The sequence below is a fragment of the Buteo buteo genome, chromosome Z, assembly GCF_964188355.1.
Source record: "Buteo buteo chromosome Z, bButBut1.hap1.1, whole genome shotgun sequence".
In the NCBI taxonomy this organism is placed as follows: Eukaryota; Metazoa; Chordata; class Aves; order Accipitriformes; family Accipitridae; genus Buteo; species Buteo buteo.
Window position 1 is genome coordinate 24019412 of NC_134204.1, and position 25027 is coordinate 24044438.

At 36.3% G+C, this 25027-nt stretch overlaps 2 protein-coding genes across 5 annotated transcripts; both read left to right on the plus strand.

Annotated features, from left to right (window-relative positions):
- The first annotated feature begins 210 nt into the window (after positions 1–210).
- TRAPPC13 (trafficking protein particle complex subunit 13) lies at positions 211–24783 on the plus strand. 4 transcript variants are annotated; one of them, XM_075021624.1, is made up of 13 exons: positions 211–446; positions 7098–7166; positions 8014–8113; positions 8710–8794; positions 9463–9590; positions 9729–9801; positions 12848–12892; positions 16370–16387; positions 18581–18714; positions 19867–20065; positions 23214–23314; positions 24217–24367; positions 24462–24783. In XM_075021624.1, exons 1-13 carry the CDS (start codon positions 401–403, stop codon positions 24564–24566), a joined length of 1254 nt encoding a protein of 417 aa, XP_074877725.1. In that variant the 5' UTR covers positions 211–400; the 3' UTR covers positions 24567–24783. The 4 variants fall into 4 exon arrangements, with proteins under 4 accessions (XP_074877725.1, XP_074877726.1, XP_074877727.1 ...); XM_075021625.1 differs by having other exon boundaries at positions 24220–24367; XM_075021626.1 differs by lacking the exon at positions 16370–16387.
- SHLD3 (shieldin complex subunit 3) lies at positions 227–6500 on the plus strand. The gene is made up of 2 exons (XM_075021631.1): positions 227–446; positions 2681–6500. The coding sequence occupies exon 2, from the start codon at positions 2816–2818 to the stop codon at positions 3563–3565; it is 750 nt and encodes a 249-aa protein (XP_074877732.1). The 5' UTR covers positions 227–446; positions 2681–2815; the 3' UTR covers positions 3566–6500.
- Positions 24784–25027: the final 244 nt, after the last annotated feature.

A 25027-nucleotide genomic window follows, 5' to 3' on the forward strand; every position in this document is an offset into this window, starting at 1 on the left:
CTGCGACCGCCTCCTTCGACGCGCACCAGAGAACTACGGTTCCCATGGTGCCGCGCGGCACGGCGGCGCCCTGTGGCTCCTGGCGGACTACATATCCCAGCGTGCAAAGGAGGAGGCGGTGACTCCCCCCGCCCCCCCACCCGAACGACCACGGGACACTCGTCCGCCAGCGGGGGAGCGGGCGGCAGTGCGCTCTGGGGGCTGTAGTTTCGCCCGCCGTGCTGGTGCCGTGCCGTGACGGTGACGAGCTGCATCCTGGGAGAGCCGTTTCCGGGTTCGGCGGTATTTACCGCGCCCGGGCTCTACGCCCAGGTTCGCCTCGCCTCTCCTGACCGAGCCTTCTCCGCCCCCGGCAGCGTTTTGGCTCATCTGCCCTCCCGCAGGGGTGAAGGCTGGCGCCATGGACGTTAACCAGCCCAAGCAGGAGCACTTGCTGGCTCTGAAAGGTACCGACAGGGTGGCCCGGCGGTGTCCGCCCGCCCTCGCGGGCCGTTCGTGCCGCGGCAGCAGCGCGCTCCGCCGGGCCTGCTCCCTGGGGCCGGCCTGAGGGGCGAGGCGAGGCGGGCCGGGCCCGGGGGAGAGGCGGGGCGATGCGGCCGGGCCGGGCGGCGCGGTCGGGGCGGGGGGGGGAGCGGCGCGGGCTGCCGGTTGCGACGCGGTCGTGAAACAGTGTGTTCGTTCCGGAGGCTCGGCCGTTACTTCCCTCCGTTTCAGAAGAAGGCCGAGTAGGGAGCGGCCGGCGGCGGGGCGCCCGGCGGGGCTTGCCCGAGGGGCAGAAGAGGGTGGCGGGGACGGGGACGGAAGGCCCGGCACGACCCACGGGGCTGCTCGATGCGTTTGCGTTTTGCAGAAGGCTTTCAGCAGTTCGGAGCGAATATTGCTTTTAAATTTGCTTTCCGGTTCCCTGCTTGGCTGTTGTTTGGGTCTTTTGCCCCTTTAACCTCATGCTTAATGCGCAGCTACTGGGCTTACATCCTTGGTTCAGGAATCGCCAACAGCGAAAATAAAAACGTGTGTGTCTCTCGCATACCTTGCAGAATTAATACGGAAATCGAGAGAGCACTATAAAGAATTTGATTGTTTCTGCTGGCAGTTGGGTACCAGTAGGTCAGCAGTTGAAATACTGAAAAGCCTGAATCTACTTTCACCTTATTTCAGTCAACAAACACAATATTTACTTTCCTTTTTTTTCTAACTGTGTTTGTTTATAAAATAAATGCTCCTAGTTAAGTAGGAGTAATAAATAGTTGGTTAAAATCTCAATTCTGCAAGCAATTCTAAATCAGTGAGGCTGCTCAGATGGATTAAGTAGTGCAGGTGTGTAGGTTATTTCAGAGCCCATCTTCTGCCTGTTTAGTAGTTTTACAGCACTCCTCAAGAGAGAGTTTTTAATGGGTCTGCATGTCACTGTAAAATCTGTTAACCATAATTCAAAGATCAACAAGCCCCTTTTCATATATGCGTACACACACACAAAATAAAGCCAAAAACCCTGAGAACGTGAAATATCATCAGCTGACATTACAAATGCATTTTGATAGTAATTAATTCAAAGCAAAAAGCATTTTGATGGATCATTTTGCTTTTGCAAGAAACCAGTATAATCCTCGGTCTTGTATCGAATTTGGTGCAGTGTCCAGGCTGTAGATTTTGCAAAAGAAGTGAGAAAGGTATCAGGGTTTGTTTGCGTTGTGACTATTTTAAACAAAATCTTGACAGTGTAATGATTAAGCAATTCTAGATTTTATTGATTTTAATATCATTGTATATTGCTAATCTCTGGCAGGGAGCCTGAAATGATTACAAACTTGTTAGGTGGGGAAAAACAGGAAAGGAAGAGAGTACATGTTATGTTATGTTTCATAGTGGTGTTTGCAGTTTTCCCACACACATGTTCCCCCCTCCCCCTCCACATTTAATATAATTTTTGTATGAAAGAAGGCAGCAATATATGAAAATGTATGAAAGTATAAAGTCTTTAAGGACTTAATGAGTCTTAGTTACTCTAAAAGCCTAAAAAATTAAGGAATTAGCAGGTCCTTCAGCTAAGGACTGAAAGGGTGGCTGCATGTGTTGCTCAGAAGCTCTGAGACTAAAACTAAATGTGTAGTTCTGATATGAAATGGAAGCAGACAACTTTAATTTGCCTATATCACTTCCCTTTTGACTTGTGACTTTAAAAACTGCTATATTGGTCAGTACTATTTCAGGAAGGGTTTTGGTAACACACATGTTTTCTAGCTGCTTTATATGCCCTGCCTTAAAATGTTGAAGTGTAGGAGGAAAACACTTTATAAAAAAAAAATAATAGGTTTGTCTGGTAAATTTGAGAAAATAGGAAGTAGTAATTTTTGTCTTTTAATATGCATCACAGCAGTATAGCAAGAACCAACAGTATAGCAAGAATAATGACGGATGGCAAGTATGAGGTGGTAACAGTAAAAGAGTACTCTTGGGAGGGGCAGTGTTGAGTAAACTGCGTGCATATGGATAATTTAGGGTACCGAGGTTATGCTGGTAATGATGAAATACAGTTGCTAATGTTCAGCCTGGATAAAGTAGAATGATCTAATATGTATCTCGCTTATTTTTTACTACATGTTGTTTTTCTGTAAAATATCCTAGCAATATTTTTCTTAATATGGTAGTATCTTATTTTTTTATAATACTTCTGCTTTAGGTCCTGTTTTCCACTGATCTTTGCAGCACGGGTCAAGGAAATTCTTGTAAATAAGGTGTTTCAGTCTCGATTTGAGAATCCTAATCAAGAGACTGTTCCTTTTCTTAAGACTAACTGGATTCCTACTGTACAAGCATGGAAGTGGTCTTGCATTATCGACCACATCAGAGAGATCTAATAAAACTGCAGAAATTTGCAGAAGCAGCAGTGAAGGAGTTTCCCATTCGTCAGTTACCACGATTTACACCCTGGTTTCCGAATGATTTATACAGACTTCCCCTCAAACCAAAAAAGCTGCCACCTGTTATTTCTTGTGAGGAAGCAGAAGAATTGAAACAACTTTCTACAACTTCAGAATATGTTACAGGATCTCCTGATTATGACTGCACAAAAAATCTCCTTGAGTTTCAGTCTAATGTGAAACGTGGGCAGACTTTAATCCAAGCTCAAACTGTTCAAACACCAATTAACTTGGAGAATCAAGGAGACCTGCCACCTAATGGAAAGCAAAAATTGAAAAGGTCTTGGAGTGTCTCTCTCCCTAGCCCTAAGCTTAAAGAAAAGATTCTTCCTTTATCTCAAGAACTGCAAAATAATTTGGAAAGACTAAAACTGCATGCGTTTTATAGAGCAAAATGGACAATCGAACAGTCTATTTGTAATAATCAGAATTTGGAGGACATCTGGATAAAACTGAATAGACTCATCAAGCAGAATGAATTGCCATCTTGCAATGCTACTATCCAAAGATCTGTGGGACAGATATGGATTTTCTGTGATATATTATACTGTGAATATGTTAGAAATATTCTTAGGGAAAAGCTAAGCCTTACTGATAAAATGAATTTGCTTGTACATAAATTTGGAATTATATTTAGTTTATAACTGTGAGATAGAGTTTCAGTATAAAATTGCTGTCTGAAGTACTAGAGTTTTTAAGCAGCTTAGAATATGTAAACAACTGATGAATTAATGAGCAGAATACTACTTAATATTACTTTGCTACAGTTTTTTAACTGCAATAAATATATTTATTTAACTTTGTTTTCCCAGGAGATTTATAAATGGTTCTATTAAGATTAGTAAGTTTCTGTTTGGATTAGTACTGCATTTTGTAGCTTTTCTCTACCTCAGTGGTCTAAAGGAAAAAAATCAAAATAAAAATTCCAGACTATTACGCCAAGCTATGTCAGATAATAAAATGTATGCTTTCAATCAAGCAACATACATCCTTACTGTGCATCTTTAAATTTAGGAGAAGGAAAAATATTTTTAAGTGTTATAATTGCTATAAGGATGTGTAACTATTTTTGAACTGAGGCTTTCAAGATCTGATTATTTTGTGAAAGTAGCGGGGGGAGGGGAGGGGCAGGGTGCAGTTTAATGAAAGCATAGCCCTCGCATGAAATACAAACTTACTTTCTATTGCGTGTATATGCTGTCTTAGTAATGTTATCCATATTTTCCTAGAAATACTCATGAAAGTTTCAGTGGAAGTTGTGCACTGAAAAATAATGAACAACATAGCATTTGCTGGTTTATGACTTTGGTAATAAGATCTTTTTTTTTTCCTGATGTTGCTGGTCTTCTGTCTCTAATTATATTGGGGAACAAGAAAGGACTAACTTCCAGCTACAGGTCAGGAAATTAAGAAATCAGACTTCTATCTGTAAACCTCTATTTGTTGTGATTATGGAAAGTAAAGGTCTCTGAGGACTTGAGTGCATTTTATGGTGATAAAAGGCTAAGTTCAGCATGACTTTTTGTCACCTGAAAGAATAAAGTGTTTCGAGGTCATGTTTCGAGGACATGACAAGGTCATTGTCCCTGCTCAATTCAGTGTTTGGAGGCTCAGTAGAGTGGTTCAACTGGAATCAACATGACTGCAAAGGAATGTATTTCTAGGCACCACTGCTAACTGCAGATAATTTTGCTGTAGGTGGAGGTGAAGGTCTGTGGCATCTAGAAAAGGGGGAAAATAAGTGAATGTTATTTGTAGGTTGTTAGATTATCATTAACACTGATCAAATAAAGTGCATGTAAATGTAATAGAGATCCCTCTGTGTAAAAACTAAATAAAATCCCCTTGGAGTTTTACTTACATTTTTCTTTTGACATCCTTATATTGGAATAATTATATTTTATTATAGGCATTATATATCTTTTTGTAGTTTAAAATTAAGGATATTGCTCAGTTTGGATCATTGGCATTTATTTCTAAACTTTGGCTCAATGTTAAGGGGGTCTTATATTGACATTTGGGGTGTTTGTGACATTTAATATTAACACGTAGCAAAACTGATGTAAAATGCTGTCTAGAGTAACTGAGGATCATTATTAGTTTTAAAGCTTATAAAGCCAAGTTACTTCACTGGAAATTATTTTTCTGAGCTTAACATAATAGTAACAAAGTTTCTTTGTGTGTCAGCATTTTTAAAGAGATAATGGAGTAGAATGCAGCGTGATTTGAGTTTTAATGTTGTATTTTTTGTCTAGGATCTTAGAATAAAAGATGAGGCGTCATCCTGCAAAGAAACAGTATTTTCCAATATTGAGTAGTCCTATTAAATAATCTACATATCATAATTTATTTGTTTCTTTGTTCCATGATCTATTTATTTATTTATTGTCTTAAATGTGACTAAACTCAATCTGTAACTATTCCTTCAGAAACAGTCAGCAAGTACTAGTTTATATGGGCTTACTGTAGATTTGAATAAAATTAGGTAACCACCAATAATATAGTCCCACTATATTTAATATAGCAACAAAAGAGCTAAACAAACACCTTACTAAACAGAAGAAGAGATTGGTGTTGCTGTTCAGTGGTAGCTGTCAGCTTTCTGTTTTTTTGGTTGGCTTGTATGTGGATAATGATACATATGCTACTAGCTGTGAGCATCTCAGCTGGATAACTGCCACATAGCAAAAAGTGAATGCCACATTTGGTTTCTCTACAGAATTATTCAATCTTGGGTAGCACCAATGTACAAGCTGAAATCCAGACTTTCATTTTGAAACGTTCCAGAAATGCTTAGTTCATATGCATGTATAATTTAGTATTTATCTTCTTCATTTTCAGTGTTGAATCTGGTTCTCCATTTACCCTGTTTCATATATTTTGGGGCTTTTTATTTAGCTCGTGGTTCTAAGCCTTCATATTTTTCAACTTTTCACCATAACAAAGAGAATGTATTACCTTTTTTACGTGAAAACTGAGATTTGTTTGTGTCGATACTAACTTACATAGGTCTGCTGTATTGTAGTGTAAGTTCTTGTGGACCAATGCAGCCCACTGCACCCAAACATATATGAAATATTTGAGTAATTTACACAACTGTAAATAGTGAATGCTGACCAGACATGTAAGATGTACAAAAGTACAATAAAGATAAAAACACAGTACGTGTGTCAGTGCAAGGATGTTGATTAACTTGTTGCAGTCAAGAGAAATCCTTTCACTTTTATTTTTCAGTTTTCAGAAATTAGATGGTTTTATGTTTTTTAAGCTTCAAAGAAAAACAAATCAGTGATTTTTACGTATTCTGTCCAACACCTAAGCTTACAAATGCTCAACTTTGTTTCATGTGAATGCTTTCATAAGAAGCTATATGCAAGATTAGGGCCATTGGCTTATATGAATAGGGAGCAATTCTTTTAAGAAGCAACATCTTAAATCTGTAATACAAATAAAAATCATGTAATTCTGAGTATTCTGAGTTAAAATAGCCTTTGAAAATACCACTTTCTTTAATAGCAAGATCTCAATTATGTTGATTTTTGTCAGTATCAATAAAACAGGTTTTTTTCTAAGTGTGTTCCTGAGGTTTTTATGATGGTTCTGCTGGTTTGAGTTTGAAGTTCATGACTAAAAGAAAAAGCAGTTGTATAAATAATGTAGGCTTTTAGACTTGCAACTCTATCTTGCATATGTTTGGGAGATTAGGGTGTAAATGCAACTCCTTATAGCCTGGAGTTGGACTTGAAAGGGTCTGTTCTAGTCATCATGTCCTGTTCTAGAGCAACCAGGATCACAGAACAGGCATTTAGCCTAGAAGAATCCACAAAAAATCAAACTGGTATACTTTTCCTGAAGTCCAGAAAGCACTTAACCCTGTAACAGCTATAAGACCATTAGCCTGTAAGATTGAAAGCAGTAGATGTTAGTGCACTAAGGGAATAAAGCAAGAGGGAGCAATGGCGTCACCAGTTCTCTTGTATCTCAGAGTAGCAGGAAATTTTTTATATTCAAAAAGGCCAGGTGATCCAAAAAGGTGTAACCCTTTTTCAGGCTAAGATTTGGTGGTTGTGGGGTTTTTTGGTGAAAGGAGAGCAAGACAAAATCATACTTCTAAAAAAAATAAATTAAAAAAATACTTGTTTCATTGACCTATGGTTTATTTTCTGATTTTTGCAGTGATGAGGCTAACCAAACCTACTTTGTTCACTAATGTTCTCGTGACTTGTGAAGAAAGAGATTTGCCAGGTATGTTGTTTTCTACTGACTGATTATTATGTGTGTATTAACAGGTTTAAGCAATGTGAGCACCTGAGACTTAGATGTCAGAGGAGTCTTACAACCTCCCATAGATGGTAATCTGAAGCAGCAATATATTTTATGTTTGGTAATGTCTATAGGAAAATACAAAGGTGCACTCTACAACTCTTGACCTACAGCTTTGAAAGCTTGGTGATGATATTGCAAGCAGGTGACCTCAGTGTCTGAGCAATTAACACACAAGGTGGAAGGCAGTTGTGAGAGAGAAATGTGTAATTGTAAAAAGTTTGGCGTTACTGTTGTCTTTATCTGGAAAAAATGCCCTGGTAGTTAGAACCAACACATGAATGTTGTGGGGAAAATTATTTTGCAAGAATCACTGCTTTTGATTTGTGTTACGCTTGGGGTACAGTCATAAATTGGAAATGCTTGGGTTGTTCCCCAGTAATAGTTGCAGTCTATAAGTCAATTATAAGAAAGAGGCAAAGGAAGGACTCAAGGAAACAGGATCGTGTGCAAATACAAAACAAGCAAGGAAAGAAAGTAAGTGGGGTTTATGATCTCTGTTATGTAACGTGCTTTACTCAGCCAGAATTTCTCTTGATGTTAATTTGAGCAATGCCTTTGGGATTGTATACTGAATGGTTTATTGGACACAAGTGCATGGAAGTAAGTTATAATTTATAGGCAGGCCTATAGATCTCTAACAAGTTGGTTGTAAAATGAGTATGGCTAAAATAAAGTACATCTAAATAAGTGATTGTCATAACTTATATGTAGACTAAGCTTTAGACTTAGCAAATATTTAGATACTAGCAATTTGATATTTCTACAGGTGGTCTATTTAACCAACTCATGAAAGATGATCCTTCTACTGTAAAGGGAGCAGAAACTTTGATGCTAGGAGAAATGCTGACTTTGCCTCAAAATTTTGGGTAAGAATGAATTATTGTAACTGTAACATGCAAGGTTTGGGATTCATTTAGCAATAATGTGTTTATTACTTTTCTTTCTTTTTGAATATCATTGTTATGCAATGAGATATTCAATCATCTTAAAAATAATCTGTGGCTTGATTTATAATGTGACATAATATGTAATTGTCTGCTGCCTGACATTTCTTGACTGTAGCCTGACTTTAAATGTAGTAAGAATTGAAAGTCAAAAGAAATTTGCCCCTGAATTTCTAATGTAATGCACTACTCTAAATCACATCTTGTACTAACAGAGTTTGCTACAGTGATTTTTGTGGGTACTGTAAGATATCTTCTTACTCTTCTCAGATTATCTCAAAAAATTCTGATTTTTGTTCTCTTTTGAAGTTGTTTGTTTTAGAAGGATGACATTTAGAAGTATGGGTGTGAACATACCAAAGTACTTCTAGGATTTGATCTGGCAAGCATGTGTGTGTGCGTGTGTGTGTGTATATATATATATATATTTTAACTAGAACTTAAAGGAGTTTCAGTGAAGTGATCTGTTTGGGTGTTTTTAAGTAACTGTTACTAAATTTTTTTTTTTTTAAACACAGAAATATATTTCTGGGAGAGACGTTTTCCAGTTACATTAGTGTACACAATGATAGTAATCAAGTTGTCAAGGACATACTGGTGAAGGTATGTGAAGATGAATCTACTTACTGGATTTATGAAAAAAAAAAATTATGTTGAGTATGTTTTCTGACAATACCTTGCATGTTTGGAAATCAGAAACAGTAAGACATAAAAATTGAAATTATGATAAAAATATTTAAAGACTAAAATGAAAAACTAAGATTGTATTAAAAAAAAAAAAGATATGTTATAAAGCTTCTCTGGAGAACTGGTGTAGCAAAACCTCCACAGCTAAGAAATTGGAGTTACATTTGCTTACTTGCACTTTCAGTGAGGTCATCAAAGCAAGTCTCTGTAAAGCATGCATTGACTTGTATTCTGCTTATATTTCAAGCAAGTTCTTCTCTAGTGCATTGGTTTTTTGCGTCTTCTGCTGAACAAATAATACATTGAGAATAGAAATTTTGGAAGTAATTGTGAACTCAATGTGTAAAGTGAACAGATATTTTATAAGCTGCATGTTAAAGGCTTGGACCATATATATTTTAGAACTTGTCTTTAGCTTTGACAAGTATCTCATCATCTTAACATACCTTGGTTATATTATATGTATAAAAGCATGTAGGGTGCAAAATGCTTAGTGAAACCTAGTACTTTGTAACGTAAGTTATTTTTCTTTAGATTGCTTTAAGCAGCTGCAGTTCTAACCAATGTTTTGGTTTTGTCCCCAGGCTGATCTTCAGACAAGTTCTCAGCGCTTGAACCTTTCAGCTTCTAGTGCAGCAGTGGCAGAACTTAAGCCTGACTGTTGCATTGATGATGTGATCCATCATGAAGTAAAGGAGATAGGAACACACATGTAAGGTTTTAAATTTTTCTATGATAAAATGAGCTTAAATGAAATTGCAGCACATGCATGCTATTCTGTTGCTGCTTTGATATAGGCACAAAATCTAAAGTACTTCAAAGTTATTTTCCAAAACATTGTTTCTTTCAGCTTAGTTTGTGCAGTAAGTTACACTACGCAGACAGGAGAGAAGATGTACTTCAGAAAGTTCTTCAAATTTCAGGTATCGCATGAAGTATTCTACTTTTAATAATTGGATGAATCTGGAAAACCCGTTTTAAAACATTTGATACTTCAAAAGCACTTCTACGTACTAAAAATCTGTTTGACTTTTGAAAGTGAATTGATAAAAACTGTCACTTGAAACTTCACATGAACCGATGGTTTCTAATTACCATGCAGTTAAACATTTCAGAAATAATAAATATTACATCTTGTAATTTTTATTCATTTATTGAGAAAGAAAAACCTGCTTTATAAAAAAAACCCCCTTTTTTAGCAGCCAGCTTTATGATTATGATTATTTTTAAACAGAACAAGTATTTTTCTGGCACATCTAACCTTGGAGTTTAGATTGCAAATTTCTGATTTTTCTTTTAGTGTCTGTAACCTTTTTTAAAATTGGATCTTAGTGGTTTGTTTTTTAAAGGAAACTAAGCAAAGCAGTCTAATGTGTTATATCTGACTAATACACAGAGAAGTAACTGATAGAGTTGAAACGTTTCGTTCCACTGCACAAACTTCAAGACTTGAGAATAACTGAGGAAGGCAGGAAATTACTATTATCTGTAGACTCTTTCTGGCAGGAAAGAGTCTATTTGAGCTGTGTATTTAATGGATGTTTATTTTTAGAGAAGTATGCTGCGACTTGGATAATTGTGGGCTCTTTCCTATAGCCTGGAAGATTAGATGACATGCTTTACTGAATACATTTTTAAATACTTTCAGAGTGTCTGGCAATACTGGAGCATCAAATAATTAAGACCTGTATCTTTTCCAAGTTGCAGGTGATTTCATTTTGCTCTTTTCTAGTACTCTATATACTTCAGAAAAGAGCATTTCAGTCTTTAGAAGGCTAAATTGCTATGCGCTACAGACGAAGAACACCCGAGTGCTGTTAGTAGTTGTAGGCCTTGAAATGGCAGGTATTCATTAGTCAAAGGTGTTTCCACCAATCCTAGGGAAAATCATTCCATGTCAATTTTCATTTTATGTGCTCCTCTGAACCAGAAACTTGGCAGTGTTTCTTCATATTCATTGAAGCTGATTTTCATCTTTCTGTGTTTTGTCTTGTTCTCCTTGTGAAACTGTTTTCCTTTCTCCATTCTTCATGCCCCAGGAGTTCAGTATTCTGTCCCTTGGTCTCCTCTAGGCTTTCACTGATCACTAACGTACGTGTGTGCAGACTTCCAGTTGTCATCATCTCTCCCTTCCCTACCCTTGTTCTTGCCAGAGCCTGGTTCAAGATGTTGATTGGTCTCCTTTAGATTTGATATGGAAACTTATTTGTGCACATTTTTAAGGAGTCTACATGCATATTGTAATTTCTATGTTTTTTCACGGAATCCAGCACAGGCAACTTTAATGTCAAAATAGCTAAGGCCAGCATCTGTCAAATTTGAAGCAGTTCAAAGAAGAAAGTGCAAGAGCTTCTCAAAAAGTATATATACACTTTAACACCATAAATATTCTGTGATTCATTATGAGAAAAACACTGAGCAATTTTGGCTGTTTTTTTTTTAATTTAACATGGAGACAGCAGCTAGAAAATCTGAGAACAAAACAAAAATATTACAGAAAACTGAACAATGTCTTTATGATGGGAATTAATGGCTGCTAGTGACTGAGGTGCCACCAGCTATTTTGTAACAAAAAAAACGAAACCAAACCAAAACATTTTCTTTGAGAGATCCTCAACTTTCTCAGTTATGTTTTCTAGGATCTTTTAAGCTGAACTGGTGTTACAGTTGGTTTTAAACAGCTTCATTTGCAACCATTATAGGTAGTTTAATACTGATCAATAGTGCCTTTTTGTTCCAAAGTTTTCTCTTGAGTAATTAACATCATTATGTTTATATGGAGAAGGAATGATTCTTTCTAAAGTCTGGTTGTTGTTTGGTTGGGGGGGTTGTGAATGTCACTAATCATCTGATTTTTACTGGAATGAATGGAAAGAGAAAGAAAACATCAGCATTTAGGGAAATTAAGAAGCTTACTGAAACAAAATATTTGGTGGAAAAAAACCACTCAACCAACAAACACCTAAATGAAATTTCAATATTTTTTTTCTGACTAGAGAGAGAGTTATTATTTGAAATATTTGAACATTATGCCTGTTATAATGTGAAAATCTGTGAAGACTACTTAATCTTGAATCCTTCAGGGCTAAAAAAAATTGTTCACAGCTTGGAACTTTAGGGGTCTCTTAGGATACAGTATACTTACATGTAAAGAAAAGAAAAGTTTCCCTGTGTAAAGGGAAATAAATGTCTTCAGCAAGATAATTTAAATCTGTTTCCATACAAGTATAATAGAAGATTATTTCTTTCAGTTATGTCAGTGTATATCCATTTCATATTGGAATGTGTTAACTGAAGTGGCTTTACGCACAAATTGAAGCACTTAAGAACCACAACTTTATTATCACCTTTTATATCATTGAATTGTTTTGTTTTCCTTTGCTGATTTAATCTCATGTGATTAAAATGATGTATTGGCTTTTTTATTTCTTGTAACAGTTGCATTTTCAAGAAGGAAGTGAAGCCTAGTAATGGTTTGTGCTTAAGCTAATCACGTGAATAGTTCTCCATTTAATTTATTTTTAGAGGAGCCCTCAGCAACTTTTGTTTGCTGCAGAACACTGAAGGACTTGTGAATATTACATAGTTCTTGCTCACTCTTGAAAGCAAGTGCAGACCACTTCAGGATACAAGATGGATATAATGTTATTTTACAGACATAGATCTACTTAGTGCACTGCATTTGTCTGGTTTCATAAGAGGCCAGTGCTTGGGTGGAGAAGTGTTTGTTTTCAATTGGAGAAAATTGCTTAGTAGCAAAGCAGTCAAGTGTGCAAATAAGAAGCCGAGAGTATAAGTTGTGAGGTTTTAGCTGAGTTGATTGTATCAGATATTCCATTATGCACCTGTTCTATGTAAGATCAAAAAGAAAAATAACACTTTAGTGAATATCTTAGCACTTATCAACAGTTTATGCTGAAGCTGTCTGAGAAACCAATTGTCAATCTGTCTTTTTTCCATTTCATTCAGGTTCTTAAGCCACTAGATGTGAAAACCAAATTCTACAATGCTGAGGTGAGAGCTGTGTGTATTTGGGTTTGTTTAGGTGTGCTGGGTTTATTACTTTGTTAGGTGGTTAGATTAAATTCAAAGAGCTTCTTAAGTACATCTTTCTGAGAAAGATGATCAGTTCTAAAGGGAAAAAAAAGGTGGTGGGTTTTTATCATTTATTTTAAAAATAAATGTACTGTTGATGAAGGTGGGAAGGAGATGGTAACTAAGGCAGACATGTCAGGACCTTAATGCAATTGACTGACAACTTTGCATATTTTCCATTTTCCCATGAACTCAAATACTTTCAGTTATTGCTCGTATATTTAGGCTGATAGAGTACTTACTGTAAGGGAGATTAATTGTTCACAAAGCAGATAATAATTTACCAGATTAGGGAAATTTAAATTTAGATTATTGAACAGAGTGGTCATATTGACATTGAGGAAATTTAAATTTATGACCCCTCTGTTGAATAATTTAACTTTTAGGTTTGTGGCAGTTATACACAGTGCTTCAGAACTAAATTATCTTATATATGCCTTGTATATTTATTGGGACATACTTAGGCATCTATCTTTGGCTATTTATGGGAAGAATTTTAGCTGAAGGTGACAGATAGTGGAAACTTTTACAAATTACATACAGCATTCTTTTTATTTGTAGACATTTCCTGTAGGTATATGTATTATACAGGCCTGTTGTAGGGTATAAACTTCCACAATATCTCATTACATAGGAAGTTAGGACATGTTTCCATCATTATCACTGACCTGCTTTGTGATAGTGAGCAAGTAGCTTAATTTTGTGAGCATTGTATTCTCTATTGTTTGTACGAAGTTCAGGCTGATACTTACAAACTACTTTGAGAGCTTCCATTATGAGTATTAATCTTTTTCCATAACCCCTGAAATATGGTCAACTATTACACTGCTAGTCATTTGGTTGAAAACCTTCATTAGTGTTCTTAAACAGTTTGAAGTAGTTTAAAAGAGAGTGAAGTTGGAGGTGGTTTGTATTGCAGTGAATAGTAGATGGGAGAAAAAGACTACAGTCTCAGTGAGAGGAGAAGAAAATATAGGGAATTTTGGCAATTAGAAAAATAGCTTGTCTTAAGCTAAGTAGAGAGTATTTTGCTCTCCTGTTTGTTCATAACTAAGTGGATATACGTGCTATGAATTTGCATGTAGAAAAGCAGAGAGTCTCCAAGTCTATTGTTCTAATTATTTACCTCCATCATAGTCACACCTGGGGCTCATCATGCAAGATTATAGCTATAGAGGTGTGGAAGGTATATTTCTTTCCCTTCCTGACAGTATCAATAGAGAAAAGAGAAGGGAGAAATAACAGATAAGAATTTCTGCTCTACAAATGAGGATTCCAGATGCAAAGATCTGTTTTGTTCAGAGTTGTGCAAGAAAGTTTCCATAAAGATTTCTCTCTGCTGTGAATGAATAGCATGTAAATTGTGAGACATTTAATATATAGCATGTAATTTATTTAGAGGGTGGATAAATCAAGGCATAGGTCATAAGTGATTTAAGTATCACAGTACAGAGGAAAAGAGAAAAACATTTTCCTAAAAATATATTGGCACATGTATCTAGGCCACAGGCTTCAATTCTTAGGTTGACCAGGTGTAAGATACCTGAGTAGGATCAGAATGTAAGCACATAGCACTGGTCAAGTGCTTTATAGAACTGGTGTTACCTGTAAATGGGAATGTCTGGAAATGTCTCCTGCTGTGATTTAAGAACAAAAATAATCCTAAAAAACCAGGTAATTCCTCTGGGAACAAAATAAACCTCTGTTTTGTGCATGGGTTATGTTATTGTTTCAGATAGAAAATATGTGGTAGGGGAAAGATACAGAGACAGCAACATTTAATTTATCTATACTTCACATGTAAATTTTGTGTTGTGCTGAAACACTTCATAATGAATGGGAATAAATACCTCTTTAAGATAAATTCTGGGCAAACTTTTGACATAGGTTTGACATTCTTTTCTTACAAAATGTTTTACTGACTGGCCTTGATACGGGACTTAATAAACTCCATTCTCAATTAGCCACCATTTCCTCATGACAAAGGTCTATGAAAAGCTCTGGTGTCTGAGCTGGTATCTGTGTTTTCTTGGTTTTGGTTCCCCACCCCACCCCTGTAAAGGTTTTGAAAGGCTGCTTTGATGCCTTTTGTTCTTCCTGTTCAGGAATTTATGCAACTCCTACTACCATAGTATCCATACAATTGATTGGAAAAAAAAATTTTTTTTCAAAATATTTTGGATGATATTAACTGACCAATTTTCATTTGCCTAGCAGACTGATATAGTACCATTCATATTTCATTTCTGAAAGTATCTAAAGTGCTGCTATGTGTTGTGACCACAGAAGTCAAAATTAAAAAAAAACAACTAGAAATAAGCCTTTGGTTAGATGTTGTATGTGATCCTACGTTGCTGTCAAACCACCAAGACCTTCATACAGAATATTAAGGACAGTTATCCTTGAGAGCAGAGGAGAGAAAAAAAGTGTGTCAGTTATTAGTTAACTAAAGGTCCTCAAATGTTAACTAACCAGTTGAACTGTTACCATTAGTATTACAGATGTGATGCTATCTGTTCATGAAGTCTGTCACTAAAATTTTCTACTAGAAATTTTAATCCATAATTTCATTTTTTTCCAAGACAAGGAATGACGCTGAAACTTAATTTTCTTGCTTGTTGCTCATATTGCAGTAGCATCCAAATCAAGTTGATCACTGAAATTTGTGCATAGAACGCATGCCCTGTCGCCCTAACCTGCTGCAATCCTGAGAGTGAATTACCTGCCCCAGTCTATAGAAAGTCTCTCACTGACTTTGGTGTGCCTTGGAAAAGGCTCTGGAAAAGGTTCTGTTCCTGCAAACATGCATAGGGACACGAATAAGCAGGCACTTAAGAAAATGAAGTTTGCAATTAAAGCTGGGTTTTTGGAATGATGGAGATTCAAAAAAGTTTTCCTGATCATGTTGTGCCAAATTTTGTTATAAGCTGCAGTACTGTAGCTTTACTAGAACACATTACCACATTATCTTTATTTTGAGATGTGGATACTTCATATGTAAAATGACAAGGACTGTTTTTCCATTTCATATACAACCCATTGCATGGATTTAAATTCAGGACAAACTTTAAACCTGCTCAAAAACTCACTCTCTTTTTTGGGTCAGTTTGTTCTATCATATCTTACCTTTGACTTGTGTGCCTTAGGCTCTCCTTTGGATTGGTTCTGAAGCAAAGCTAGTAAACCATGTAACCATACTAGCTATAACTTATTAGAAATGTAGTTGTCATCTTTGTTTGCATCCATTTTTATTTATGTTTCTGTCTTACTAATGCTATCTTGTTTAGATGGTGCAAAAAAAATGCAGAAATGCATTTTGTTTGAAAGTTAGCCTCCTTTTTCTTTAACATTTAACCCTAATTTCTCTAATGTGTTCTTTTTTTATTTTCCCATTAGAGTGACCTCAGTTCTGTGGTAATTTTTATTTATTTTTTTATAAATATATATGCTTTTTAATTGCCTATCTGTCTCTGTGCTTGTTGTTGACATTCTTTTAAAAACATAATGGAAAAGCAATGTTTGTTCTGCATATCATGAACTGATGTTTTCTCATCTTTAAATGTGCAGCTAATCATTTAAATGGTTAGCTCTTTCTTTAATACCCATTGTTGAAACTAAAAGTTGATTACTACAGACTCTTGCTTGGGGGGGTTCTCCTATAAAATACCTCACCAAAATTTGATGAGACAAATGATTTGAAAATGGGAGTTAATCCCTTCTAAAATTTTCCTGCTTATGACCCATAGAAAAGTAGGTCTTACTACAGCACTGCTTGTGTAAGCTGTGACAGAACTTTTCATGTCTGGTTGGTGGAGACAGTGGGTTTGAGGAGAGAGCAGCAGTTGGATGTTCTTCCTTCCTTTTGCTAGCTGGAACTGCACTTTCCAACTTTAAACTGCATGTAACAGTTGATGAGTTAGTATGATACTTCTGCAGTCTGATTTCACTTTAAGGTGTGCCTTGTGTTAAAATAAACTGCATTCTTCTGAAGTATTTAAGGGGGTTTTGTTTGTTTTTTTTTAAACCATGTGATATTAAACCAATTTAGGAATAACACAAATCTAATTTGCTTTTTCATTATGCCGCTTGTTTTTTCCTTTCAAATTAGCTTTTTCTAAATTTCTGCCTATGGTTGCTGCATTGAAAACAACTAAAACTTGGGTAAATGGGCACTTTGAGCAATGGATTTATGGGATATAAACAGTATCAATTTAAGTGACAGGTAGTGGTAGTAGTAATGATTACTGAGAGCCATGTTTTAGTTGGGGTTATTTCCAGGTGCTCCTGCAAGTGTGAGGTCTGTCCATAACCCATGGAACTTGCACAGTTTTCATTACTCTATATATGCTATCATCTGGTTTGTGTTTAACGTGTTTATAAGGCACAACAAATAGTTCCAGTACCATTCTGTATTCCTCCTTCTAATGCAATGCCTTTTGAGACTAAAAATATTCTGATTGTTTTGTCCTACTTTTATTTTGTAATTTACAAGCAGGACTCCATTTGTATAATGAAGTAACTTATTTACACTGATTAAAAAGAAACTGTAAACTTCCTTCCACCTTCCCCATAAAAATACTTTTTTTTAATTTATTATAGCTAAATACCTAAGCTGCTTCATACTGAATTTATAGAATAGAATGTTTCAGTTGGAAGGGACCTACAATGATCTAGTCCAACTGCCTGAATCAGTAACTCTCCTGTAAATGTAGATTTGGTACCTCTTCCCCCCCTTTTTTAATTGGCACTTCTTTAGTTTTGTTTTTCAGTTCTCCAGGGGCTCATATCTCTAATAGACTGAGCCTTCCATAATTATTCTATCCTGAGATTTCAGAGCTGCAAAGTGACTTCACTGGTGTGCAGTTCCATAGAAGTGAGGCAAAACCACCTCTAGTTCCATGTTTTTTCAGCTTCTAAAGCTTAACAGTCTGTAGCTTTCATTCCTGTGCTAGAATTGGTCTCTATATAACATCTTCAGGCATTAGCTTCATTTAACAGATAAGTCTTATAGGATGTTCTGAAGGTAGAGGACCAGTTAAACTGTTGGATGCATATAATATTGGTAACCATTGGCATGATGAAGCTGAGTAAGGGAGGAGGCTGGTTTTGGCTTTTAGCTGGTGCATCAGTGTTTCAGAATAATAATAAAACTTCAGAGCATGTACCTGAACTATTTTACTTCAGTTAAAGAAAAACACACACTTATTTTATTTTTTTTTAATACAGCTTGATGCACTAGCAATCTGGCATGGCATGTCATTGTGCACTGCAATTCCTTACCATTTATTCTATTTTTTCTTTTTTAATAATTTGGTTTAAAACTTGAGTTGATATTGAGTTGATGAAAGTCTTGGGAAGTGGTGCATTACAAATAAGCAATAGCTAGAACATAGCAAAATTATCCCACATCCATTGTTTGGCAAAACACCTGTTGACTAACACTTTTGCTCCTATTGTTACTGGGATTAAGGTTTTTTCTTGCATTAATTAATTTGATTTGCAGGCATGAACTAAACACATGTGACTTTTTTTTTTAACAATAGGACTGTCTACTCTTTAATAACACTAATCATGTTTTCATGAACTTGCACTTTTGCTTTTTTCCAGACAGACGAAGTGTTTCTGGAAGCTCAGATTCAGAATATCACCACCTCTCCAATGTTTATGGAGAAGGTGTCTTTAGAGCCATCTATGATGTACAATGTTGCAGAACTGAACACAGTTGACACAGCAGGGAAAAGGTATGTTCAGATTCAGGATATTTGACTTTGAAATTCTTTGTATTATGACTTCATGAGGTATAAGCTTTACAGTTAGTGAGTTGCCTGTAACAGGGTTGTACTTCTTTGCTTGATTAAAAATATCAAATTCCTGTTATGTATTCAGCTGGAAAAGCTGTTACAGATTTCTTTTTATAGAAACTATTCTTAAAACTTTGTAATCCTACCTAGTAGAGAAATCCCCAGTTTAATCCTCAAATAATTTGTAACACGGATGACATGGTAACATGAAAACATACTACTTCAGTATCTTCTACGTAAAATTTAGCCCACATCTGGTTCTGACTTGATCTGAGTATACATATAGCTTTACAGCACCCATCTGACTTGTCCTTGCTTCTTCCTAGCAGACTGGTAACTGTTTTCAGTTGTTCTAATCAACATCTAGCAAGGCAGCAGTCAAGGTGAATCAGTGGAATGCCCTTATAAGATCTTAAAATGTAAAAATTGTCATGCTGAAATAAATGAAATGTCATTTAGTGTCAATTATTAAAACACCAAATACCAGAAGAATTGTCTACTGTGTTCAGGAAACTGTTGTGGATACAAAAGCTTGTGATATCTGGGTAAAAGTTAACTTTGGCTGTTCGTGCTTTGCAGTTGCTTGGGTTTTTGGAGGTGATGTTTGGGTGCTTCTGCAGTGGGGGCTAAAGTGAAAATTCTTTTCTTGCCTGTCAAAGGTTTTACCTGCAGCGTAGTGGAGCATTGTTCTGACAAAGTGTTTGCATCCGCTGTAATGGTTCTTGTCGCGAACAGGAATCTTAGGCTCATGACACTGAGATTTACTGGGAGGGAACCAAGTAGCAGAAGTAAAATTACCAGTGTTGTTGTTTAAATGCTAAGATGCCAGATAATAAATTATAATGTAGCAAAGGCGATTTCCACCTCGGTTCTGTCTTGCTCAGATGAATTGGGATATTTTTTTCCCCTTGGTCCTTGATGCTACATAAATTCTAGAATTGTTTTCTGCTGTGAAAATATAAAAATACTCTGTTTTGCCATGAATAAAATACATACACATGTTAAGACTGGTGAGGAATGGCAAATAAGTTTGGGTTCTTAAGTTGTCTTAAAAATGTTTAAATTAATGCCAAATGGTTTTTTTTCTTTCAGTGAGTCTACTTTTGGCTCAAGGACTTATTTACAACCTATGGATACACGTCAGTATTTATACTGCCTAAAACCAAAGCAAGAATTTGCAGAGAAAGCTGGAATAATAAAAGGTGTAACAGTGATTGGTAAACTAGACATTGTATGGAAAACTAATCTGGGTGAACGAGGAAGGCTGCAAACCAGCCAGCTCCAAAGAATGGTAAGTTTAACTTAAGCATCAGTTTAACTTAGCATCCATTTTTAAGGCAACTTGTTGAACAATTTAATAATGACTTGAAGGAAAAGTTCAAGCTGCTTACTTTCTGGACCTCGTTCTGAATTCACGTGATTGTATACCTATTTGAGAAGGCTATTTAATACATTTGGTCAGTGAAGTGTGGAAAAACACTATTCTGAGGGACTCTAGCTGAACAAAAGCATTATTGTTCTTTTTGGTCATGTGAATGGCAACACTTTTTGTGTTCTCAAGGATTTGTTTTCTGGCACATAACATGTCTCTTTGTTGTTCAGTGCTGTGAAAAACATAACTTAATGGATTGTGCACTTGAATTGCCAGAATCAAGCAACCTATGTAGCAAAATACATTGGTTAGAATAAAATTAACTTCTTGGATGCCATTTGGCAATGAACTGAAAAGCACTGACAAAAAACTCCTTTAAGCATGCCAGCTGTTGACACAGAAGTCTGCTTCCTAATTCATACAGACTTTTTAGCTTCGAGTAACAATTTTTATGTATAGGATAATACTATTTTATCTTTCATGTCCACAGTTTTGATTGAACCTGTTCTATTCTGGTTGATTTAGAAATTGTTCATGAACTTTAAGTTGTAATTATTAGCTTGCTTAAGTCAGCTGCACAGCCTGTCTATGCTAATGCCTAAATCTGGCTTGCATATTTTGAATTGAGGCTGGTGTAATACGGGAGAAAAGTAAAAAAGCTTCGACAATTGAATCTTAATCTGAGTTTGCAAAGCTTGTAATTGGGTTTCCACCTCTGTTTCTCCCCCCACCCCCATCTTTTAGTAAATAAAGCAATTCTGTAGGGAAATCACATTGACTTGAAACTAGGCAAGCAAACTTGGATCCTGGAAATTCACAGCTAAATCACTAAAACTTGTTTTTGAGGTGTTAAGTATCTCTGTAGTCCCATCAAATTAGAAAATGCCCTTTTTTCTAAACTTACTCCTGTTACATGGAAACTTGTTGCTTGTTTTTTAACTAATAGACTGTCTCATTTTCAACTGACCTTTCCTATCATTTCTCTTTAAAGATGGGTGTGTGTGGGTGTGTGTGTGTGTGTGTGTCCCTTCCCTAAATCAGTATTCTCTCACTCTACATCCCTCCTTGTTGAACCTTTGAGAATTGCACTTCAAACACAGTGGTGATTAACACACCTCCACAGGCTAGGATTAGTTTTAGTCATCCATCATTCTTTTGTGCTAGTGATTAACAGAGAAACCTGAGCTGTTCTGTGTACTTTGAGCAACATCTGTCTGGAAAAGCAGCAAACAGCTTTTGGTTTGGGTTCCCTCCCCCCTACCCTGCTGCCTGCTTTGAGTTGCAGTGCAGCTCCCTCTTTTCTTCTCCTCATCTTTTAAATGCTATTGCATTATTTCATGTCTAGGCTCCTTTCACATTCCATCATTTTCCTCCTAATCCAATTACTAGCCCTATAACTGTTGTTTCTCCCACAGGCCCAGAATTTTACCTGTACTGTGCCCCTCTGTCACTGTTTTGGTTCAGAGCAGGAGTGCACTTTTGAAACAAGTATCCTGGATCACCCCCATGTACTGCAATTTGTTTTGGTTTTTTTTTTTGTGGAGTGGTCTTGGAATTCACAACTACATTCTTTTGGGGTGACATTAAACCAGACAGATGCATGTCCACAGTATGCCAGGGGTGCTCTACCTGCTGATGGGCATTCAATCTGGGACTAGACTACAACCAGTCCAAAGTTAAAGACCACTATTCTTGAGTAGCATAGGCAAGGAGTTGTCTAGTTGATTACATACTCTGAGCAATTATATTTTTTGGATGAAAACTACGTTCTTTCCTTCTGGTGTTACCGTAAGGCCTTTACCTCTAGCCATCAGTTCTTGCAGGTATCTCATTGTTAAGGCCAACAGGCATGTACTGGTTTAGGCCTTCTCATCTCCTCTGATCCTGTCTTGATTTAGTCAATTGCTGCTAGGTTTATTCTATAAAATACTGCCTTTTTTTTTCCCCCTTAAGATACCTCTCTTAAAAGAAGAGTATAATATTATGGCAAACTACCTGTTGTTTAGGAAACTGGGTACAATTTTTCCAGTAGATCCCTTTCTGTCACCTAGTACAGCTGAAAATGTGTGCCTTTTTCCAGTGCTGGATAATTACTTCTTTTTCTTGAAGGGTTCCAAACTTATGTTGCTCAACTGGTCTGAAGTGTCTATCAGGTTGAGATCCCTTTGCTTATTCTAATGTCTGATTTAATATGCTTTCTAAAATGTTATCTGTCTTTAGTCTGTAATGAACTGTATATGACTAAAGCCTGTTCCCAACCTGTCAGTCACTGGCTTTCTGGACCTCATCAGGAATACCTTTTAATCAAGCTGTAAATGTAACTTCTACTACAGCATCCTTTTATCAGCAGAATTGGAACATGTGTGACAACTAAGCCTTATCAGGCAGGACAATTTTTTCCCTTTTTTTCCTTACGTTCTATCATTTGTGGGGATTGAAAATCTAAAGCTTTTTATATGCAGGTTGCCACCCTGAATCAGCCCTGATTAGCAGTAACTAGGATATCTATCATAGGTTTGTTAGTAGATCATATGAAATGCATTTGTCTCTTGACAGAATTGGATAGTTGACAAGCATTCGTATCATGTGCCTTTCTGACTGGTGGCAATTAATTATTTTGGCAGAGGCTTGGAGGACTGAAAAATGGCAAGGAGAATGATCAAGCTCTTACTTCTTAGTATGTGCAATAGTGGTGGGTTTATGCAGGAAAACTATACTTATGTTGTCCATAGTATATCTGTCATCTGCCTAACAGAGAGGTCTTAGAATAAAGTTGATCTTCTTGGGAACTGTACATGCATATTCAAACTTTAAGGATATGAACTACCTGAAAAACCTAGTAATAAAGATCATCCTTGTCTAACGAATTGTTAAGCCTATCAAGAAAGGTGGTCATTGGTAGTGGATGGAGCACGGCTGTGATTTGGGTACAAATCAAAAGCATGAAGCATCAATCTTTATTCAAATTCCCCTTATTCCAACCTTGCTGCAGTAAGTAAAACTTGAGTAGTAGAAACTTCAACTTTACTATCCAGCATCTGAGAATATGTATTCTTTACCTTCTCAGGCTCCTGGTTATGGTGATGTAAGGCTTTCTTTGGAGACAATACCAGACACCGTAAATTTGGAAGAACCATTTGACATTACATGTAAAATAACAAATTGCAGGTAATGATGTCATGTGATTCTTGTGCTTTTTCCTGAGTGGGTAAGTTGTGGCTGTCTTTTTTTCATTTTTCAATACTTTCTCCTGAAACAACTCAAACCTGGTCTTCATTATAAGTTGTAGCAACATGAATCTACCTGAAATGCATTTTTTTACATTACAATAATTTAAAAAAAACCTGAAGAAATAAAAAAAAAAAACTTCTATTGTGATCTGTTAATACTATTTGAACTAGGAGGTTGTCAAAAATCTGTAGTGGAATTCTATGGAACTGGCTGCAATATCACTTAAGATTGCACCCCATCCTTATATCACCAATTACTTCTTAGTTAATCTAATAACAAAATGAGTGTGTATATAGGATTTTAACTACAATTAATTTTATCAGAATAAATGATGCCATTTGTATCCAGTCTGATCATAGCACTAGTTCTGCACCACTGCAAGAATGCCTGCTAAACATTGTCACTGTAGTCTTCTGTACATCTTTTATCCATGTTTTGACTTGATTTGTGTTTACACTAGGGTCTACGGTAGCCCTTTATAAAAGGGTTGCAAGGGTGACATTTAAATAAAGTAATTCTATTTAGAAGTTGAAGCCAGGGACTAAAGCATCTGGTCTGGATATACTTCTCATGAAAATCTTGTACTTCATCCAAAATCTGAGCAGTATTATGTTATCCAGTATTGCTAAAGCCATGACAGGATGCTCCTGTTGGACAAAGCTATATGCAACTGAATTACTGCATATCAGAGTAAATTTTGCCTGCTGCCTTGTAATTATTTATAAATGCTTGATTAACAGTAACCTGAATAATAAAGTAATGAAGCTTTTACATGTCTGCAGTCCTTGAATGCTTAAAAAAAGCCCACAGGTTTATTCTTGTTTTTGAATTTCTTCTAGCAGTGAAAGGACTATGGATCTTGTTTTAGAAATGTGCAATACCAATTCCATCCACTGGTGTGGAGTTTCAGGAAGACAACTTGGAAAGCTGCACCCAAGTTCATCCCTCCATCTTGCACTTACATTGTTGTCTTCAGTGCAGGGACTGCAAGTAAGTCTTTATAGTATACTTTTGTTATAAAATAGCTGTTTTACAAGCTTATTAATTCTTTCTAATAACTTTTATAAATATTTTCCCTTTCTAGAGTGTCTCTGGCTTAAGACTTACGGACACATTTTTGAAGAGAACTTATGAGTACGATGATATTGCGCAAGTCTGTGTAGTTTCTTCAGAATTCAAACAAAGCTGAAGAAATTCTGTGTTTCTGCTGGGCTTTTTTTTGATCAACTTCTTGATGTTTTTGCACCTGAATCATGTTAAAATGTGTACAAACAAAACCAAATCCCTATATATCTATAAATGTAACTATGCTTATTTAATTCCTCTGAGCATTTTTTGAATGTTTAAAATCTTCTGAAAACATGCATATACATTTTGTCTACTGAAAATAAAGCCTTTGAAAGAAATGTAGCTCTAGCAAATCATTGCATTAACATCACTTTAGGGCAGGAGGATCGAGACTTATGGAAAAACTAGCACTTTGTACTTATTTTAATTATTTTTCTAAATATTTAAACATTTTAAAAATTGTGGTTCTGACAAAACTGCTTCAGTTTGAAGGAACTGTTGTTTTACAGATAAGTTCCTGGAATCCAACCCCCTAAAAGAAATACATTGGGGTACCTGGCATTGCAGTGTATTTGCATAGTA